Below are 5,505 nucleotides of genomic sequence, written 5' to 3'. Positions count from 1 at the left end.
TTTATCTCTCTTCATTTCTTACTCTTGGACCGATCTCCCACAGACTAAGCGATTTACTGTACAACGTAGAGATGCAATCTGTACAGGCCTCAGGCAGTCAGACCTGCTCTCCAGTGACAAAGCCCTAAAGGCAGGGCTCCTGAAACAGCCTGGCTCACAGTCCGTCCATCCCCCCCCACACCAGCTTCCTACTCAACCACGGGTCTCCGATGGCCCCCACCTCATTCAGACACCACACAGGACTCATTCTTTGATTTGCCCCCACCCTCTGCAGGGCCTGAGTGAAGACGTGAGCATCAGCAAGTTCTTCGATGATCCTATGTTGCTGGAGCTCGCCAAGCAGGATGTGGTACTCAATTACCCCATGTGATGCCAGGGCGCCTAGCAGCTCCTGCTCCCTGCAGTGGGCTGCACCCTGGACTGGAAGCTGGGACCTCCTGTGACTTGGACTCCATGTTGTCAGAGTGTCTGAGAGCTGCTGTGCCGTCTTGAACAACCCAAGAGCCTCTAACCCAGAGCCCAGGGAGGGAGGCCCATTCGGCCTCCTGGTTCCTTCTGTGGCCTGTGCCTGGCTCTCTTCCCAGGGAACAGAGAGGAGTCTGGCTCAGGGAAGGAGGAGGGGATGAAAGTGTTTAACCCCAGGAGGCCCTGTCCTCAGAATTTACATGGAATTTTTTTTTACAAGTCTGACCTTAGACATGGTTTATAAGTGAATAGAATATTCTGACCTCTGCCTTTCTCTATTGCTTTCATTCAACCCTCCACCCCCTCTCCTCCAGCACAGTCCAGTCCTGGCCCTTGGGTTCTAAATCTATGTCGTCTCCCATGAGGTTTCACTGCCTCTGCTTCCAGCTGCAGCCTTCTTCCTGCCTGGGTCTCCAGGGAAGCAGCCTTTTATTTATTTATTTTAAATATATTTTTATTGACTTTTTTTACAGAGAGGAAGGGAGAGGGATAGAGAGTTAGAAACATCGATGAGAGAGAAACATCGATCAGCTGCCTCCTGCACTCCCACCTGGGGATCGAGCCTGAAACCAAGAAACATGCCCTCCACCGGAATCAAACCCAGGACCTTTCAGTCCACGGCCCAACGCTCTATCCATTGAGCCAAACTGGTCAAGGCAGGGAAGCAGCCTTTTAATCCAGTGTTCCCATGAGCATGGAGGCGACTTATGCCCCGACTCCATTCCTGGCGTCCTGTCTACCATGCTTTTCCAGGTGGGCCTGAGCTGGCTTGGGAATTGTTGGGTTTCTGGGATCGGAGGTCTGCTGCACCTCTCTGTCTGCCCCACTGAGAGTTTCTGTTGCCCTGAAGTTCAGAGCCACAACTCTGATCTCCAACCCTTTGCTCTAAGCTCCCCCACCAGCCACTGCCAATCCCTTCATCTCCTATCCCAGGTGAAGAAGAGACTGTCAATTTTCTGCACAATTCCTTTATTAGGAACATACCAGGGATTGCTGTGAGAGGGTCTGACTGCCCTTGGCTGTAGAAACCTACTTCTCCCCCGCATCCTGTGTTGCTCTCTTGATATAGTCTCTGTACATTGTGTACACAGCACCTGTGTGAGGGAGAAAGAAAATACCCCTTAGCAGCGAAAGCTTCACCCAGCCTCTGATGCCCCCGGGGTCTGGCTCCAGCCCATCCCTTGAGAGTCCAGCTTTCTGCCCTCGGGCTCAGCAGCTGCTACAAGCACCTGACCACACAGCCTGGGAAACAACCCTTTTGACAATTTGCAAAGCATTGTAAGTGCATTTCTATCTAAGAAACCTCAAGGCAACCTGTGATTCGGCCAGAGGTGGTTATCACATTACACATGGGGAAACCAGGGATCAGTGAAAGGGATTTGTCCCTTGTCATACAGCCAGTAAGTAGCTGTCTGCCTTTTAATCCAAAGAGGAAGAGACATTCAGCCTCTGGGTGCATGGTTTTTCTCACCTCTGGACAAACTGCCATGAAGCAGACCACATTGTCCCCACAGGCCTGGGACCGGAGATGAAACGGAGCCCTGGCAATGTCTCGGTGTGGGGGCTTCACCAAGGACTTGATACGGAGCCTTGTATTGGGAATAGGGCCTGAGATCATGGTCCCTTAACTGTCAGAACTCCCAGCTCTCATTCTGTGACGCCACTCACCTAGCATGATGGCACCCACAGCACAGGCCTGCGCTGCCACTCGGGTATGAATCAGGTGTATGGACATCTTGGTGGAACCGCGAGCCTTCAGCCGGTAAATCCTGTAGGCTGCCACCACTAGGCAGCCTCCTAAGCCTGTAGTCAGATAACATGATCTCTGGACCTCATCTACCCAGCACATCACTCTTGATGAGAGACACTAGGAAGACTGGGCATCTGGATGAGAAGCTGCACTGGTCGGGGTGGGAGGGTTATTAGATGACTGAGGTTTCCTCTGGATGGCATTTTCAAAGTAGCTGCCCCCCTCCAATGAGTCCCTTCCCCCACATACAAATAGCCCATCATCAGGACTCCCCTACCCCCATTAGGCCCTTCTCCAACCACCTTGGCTCCCACATCTGTTACAGCTGTTTTCCTACTTTCCCAAGGCCTAGAGGAAGGAAGCCCTAGGGGACCCCAAACCGCTCCTTCCCCTCCTGACTGGTGTTTCGCTATATCCCGTGCCCTCAGTTGGCCGCCACCTCCCCCCAGCCAGACTCCCTCGTTTCATTGTAAGGCGGTGTCCCTTTATCTTCTGGCCCCTCTGCTACTGGTTCACTCTTCTAGCTGTTGATTGTTCAGTGGGTAGGACCAGTGGAGTTCTCTGCTTTGTTCTTTGAAAGGACTGGGAGAGAGGTTCTCTAAGAGAAGGCCCCCCATCCCCTCCTTTCCCCACTCACCTATAGGCACCAGTGGAGACTCCCTGGTCTTCCTCAGGAACTTCTCAGACACGCTGTCTTCCCCTTCGGGTGGCACCCACCAGCCTTTGTTGGCGGACATGGTCCTGCCCCCAGATGTTGGCAGCAGGGTTCCTAGGCTTCAGCCCAGCCCTAGAAGGAAGCACCCCACAATCAGGACTCCAGTGCTCCTCAGTTTCGGGTGGAAAGGAGAAAGTTGCCTGCTGAGACCTCCTCACCATTCCCTACAGCCACTACTTAAAAAGATGTCCTGCTTCAGATGGCTGGACCACTAGCGCCATTTCTCCAGCTTAATTTCTCTCGTCCCCAGCGCGTTCTGACTTCACCGTTTTCTCTGCTTCCCCTTCCCCCATCGGCATCCCTGTGGGTATCATCCTTGGGCCAAGAAAAGCAGCTGGAAAAATCCACAGATGAGGGTGGGACGAAAAGGCCTTGAGCCTTGGGACCCCCCCCTCCTCCCCTGGTCTTGAGTTTGTGACAGTTACTCCTGAGGGATCCACAGAGCAGGATCCGGCCCCAGGGAAACAGGGCCATCCAGTTAGCCATGGTTACCCAGCCACCAGAGCCGGAGAGTAAAACCATGGACTGGATTTGTGTATACTTTAGCTTACGTTCCAGACACCTCCGTCCTGGGCGGTGACCTTGTCCTACTTTCTAACCCCTGTAAATGTCGGCTCTGATCACAACTTCGATGGAGTCCCAGCATCCTGGTCCTTACACCAGGGGTTCTGCCTGTGGGCTGCTTTCTAAGTCTGATCATGAAACAAACTCCCTGCTTGAGGCAACTTCGATGCGTGGCTGTCCCTCCTCTCCCCGAGGAGCAACAACCTTGGGCCGATAGGTCCTCGGCATGCTGGTGCTTACCGCAGGAGGTGGCCTGGACGTGGACTGAGCAGCCGGGCCAGGGCTCAGCGTCCGTTTTGAACTGGCCAAGAGCCGATGATGAAGCTGCCACGACGGGGTCAGGGAAGCAACAGCGGGCTTTATGGAGACTTTGAAGTCAGGAATGGAGAGGGGAGGAGATAGGACAGGGCAGCGGTCTTAACCCCCCATCTGCTGAGCTTCAGGATGGACTCCAGGCACCGGAGAGGAATGAAAGACCAAATGGAACAGGGCCCTTAGCCAGGTTTAATATTTTAATTCTCATGGAAATAAGTGGCCGGATCAGAGATGGACTTGATATGGAGAACAGAGATGGAAATAGAGAAGCAAAGACGGGGAGAGCTCCTGGGTTCTTCCTTGAGCTATACGGCCTCAAATATTCTTATGAGCAATGTGAGATGTAAATTTAATGCTCCAATTGTGGGAGGCAGGCTGTCTGGTCTTGGTGTCAATACCTTCAAGGATGCTTCCTGGACCAAGGAGATTTGTTCAGGAGTTTGAAGCAACTGGGACTTCGCTCACATCTCCAGAGCTCTTTATACTGCCTCGGGGTTTACAGAAATGACAATTACCAGCATTGGTGCCTACTCTGTTTTGGTATTTATGTTTCAAACCTCTCTACTATATGGTAAGTAGCAGTTTGTTTACAGACCAGGGAATTGAGCTTCTCCAAGGCTAAATGGTTTGTCCAAGGGTACACAGCTAGGAAATGGCAGTGCTGAGATCTGAACCCAGGTCTGGCTGGCTCCAAAATGTGTACTCCTATTGTTGTCCAGTGGGTATCCCTGGACAGTTACTCTGCTTTCCAGTAGGCTGGCCAAGCTGAAAACCTCACCAGGTTGATACTGAAGCTTAGGATTGCTCATTGATCATCCAGCCTTGATTAGGAAAAGGAAAGTACCTAGTACCTTACGGCTACCCAGAGGGAGAAAATGTGGAATACACTCTAGAGAGCCCCCCTTCATCCCAAGCCTTTGTTCCTTCCCTAGGTTACTCTCAGCCCCAATGTGTCTGTCCTAACGGGGCTTTTCTGCACTGGAAATTTGTCCAGCAGCTGATGTCTCTCTCTCTCTCTCCCCAGCACTCACTGCTCTAGGAAGAGACCCAGGGTCACAGCAACTCCCCTGGGCCTTTCACATATCCCCAGCGTCCATGGGAACTCTCCTCCCAGTCATTCACACACTCTTCCATGCTGCCTTTCCTGATCCCAACAGTGCCCTGAATTCTCAAGAGGAGGAGGATCCTGTCCAGAGGTGGGGAGGGTGGGCGGAAATGTCTGGATGAGATGGCAAGAGTCAAGATCAACTCCTAGCCCTTTAGAGAACAGGGACTAAGCTCTAGAGAGTGAAGTTCAACTCCCTGTTGAGATCATGTTTGATGCTCCATAGCATCCCAGCCCAGAACTGAGAAAATAATAATAGTTGCTATGATTTACTGAGCACCTAGGAACCAAAAAGTGTGCTAATGGCATTAAGTAGATTGTTTTACTTAATCCTTACAATAACTATGAAGAAAGTACTATTACTATTATTCTCCCCATTTCACAGATGAACAAACTGAGGCTTGGGTTAAATGTCTTGCCCAAGATCACAGTGAGAAAAAGATCCAGACTTCTCACCATTCCTAAAATCAAATCTCACTACTCTGGACGAAGAGGAGAATGACTGTAAAGTGGAGAGGAAGTCCCAAAATAGAAGAAAAAATTTATTTTCAAAAGTTTCTGAGAACACTCAGAAATCTTTAAGGAACAAAT

At 51.3% G+C, this 5,505-nt stretch overlaps 2 protein-coding genes across 3 annotated transcripts in view; one reads left to right on the top strand and one right to left on the bottom strand.

Moving 5' to 3' along the window:
• The window catches only part of EFTUD2 (elongation factor Tu GTP binding domain containing 2), a 34,772-nt gene extending 34,040 nt beyond the window's left edge, over positions 1-732 (top strand). Inside the window, exon 27 of the mRNA XM_006776911.2 lies at positions 275-732. Within this exon, the coding sequence (XP_006776974.1) occupies positions 275-370 (96 nt within the window). The 3' untranslated portion in view covers positions 371-732. The remainder of the gene's footprint in view (positions 1-274) is intronic.
• A 471-nt stretch (positions 733-1,203) lies between these two features.
• Positions 1,204-4,572, bottom strand: HIGD1B (HIG1 hypoxia inducible domain family member 1B). Of its 2 annotated transcripts, none has more exons than XM_006776877.2 (4): positions 3,735-4,572; positions 2,853-3,002; positions 2,134-2,268; positions 1,204-1,559 (listed from the first exon to the last, which is right to left on the bottom strand). In XM_006776877.2, exons 2-4 carry the CDS (start codon positions 2,950-2,952, stop codon positions 1,495-1,497), a joined length of 300 nt encoding a protein of 99 aa, XP_006776940.1. In that variant the 5' UTR covers positions 2,953-3,002; positions 3,735-4,572; the 3' UTR covers positions 1,204-1,494. The 2 variants fall into 2 exon arrangements, with proteins under 2 accessions (XP_006776940.1, XP_006776941.1); XM_006776878.2 differs by lacking the exon at positions 3,735-4,572 and adding an exon at positions 3,089-3,334.
• Between the last annotated feature and the right edge of the window lie 933 nt (positions 4,573-5,505).

Source organism: Myotis davidii, unplaced genomic scaffold, assembly GCF_000327345.1.
Source record: "Myotis davidii unplaced genomic scaffold, ASM32734v1 scaffold109, whole genome shotgun sequence".
In the NCBI taxonomy this organism is placed as follows: domain Eukaryota; kingdom Metazoa; phylum Chordata; class Mammalia; order Chiroptera; family Vespertilionidae; genus Myotis; species Myotis davidii.
Note: the sequence above shows the minus strand (reverse complement) of the source record. Positions and strands in the feature narration are given on the sequence as shown.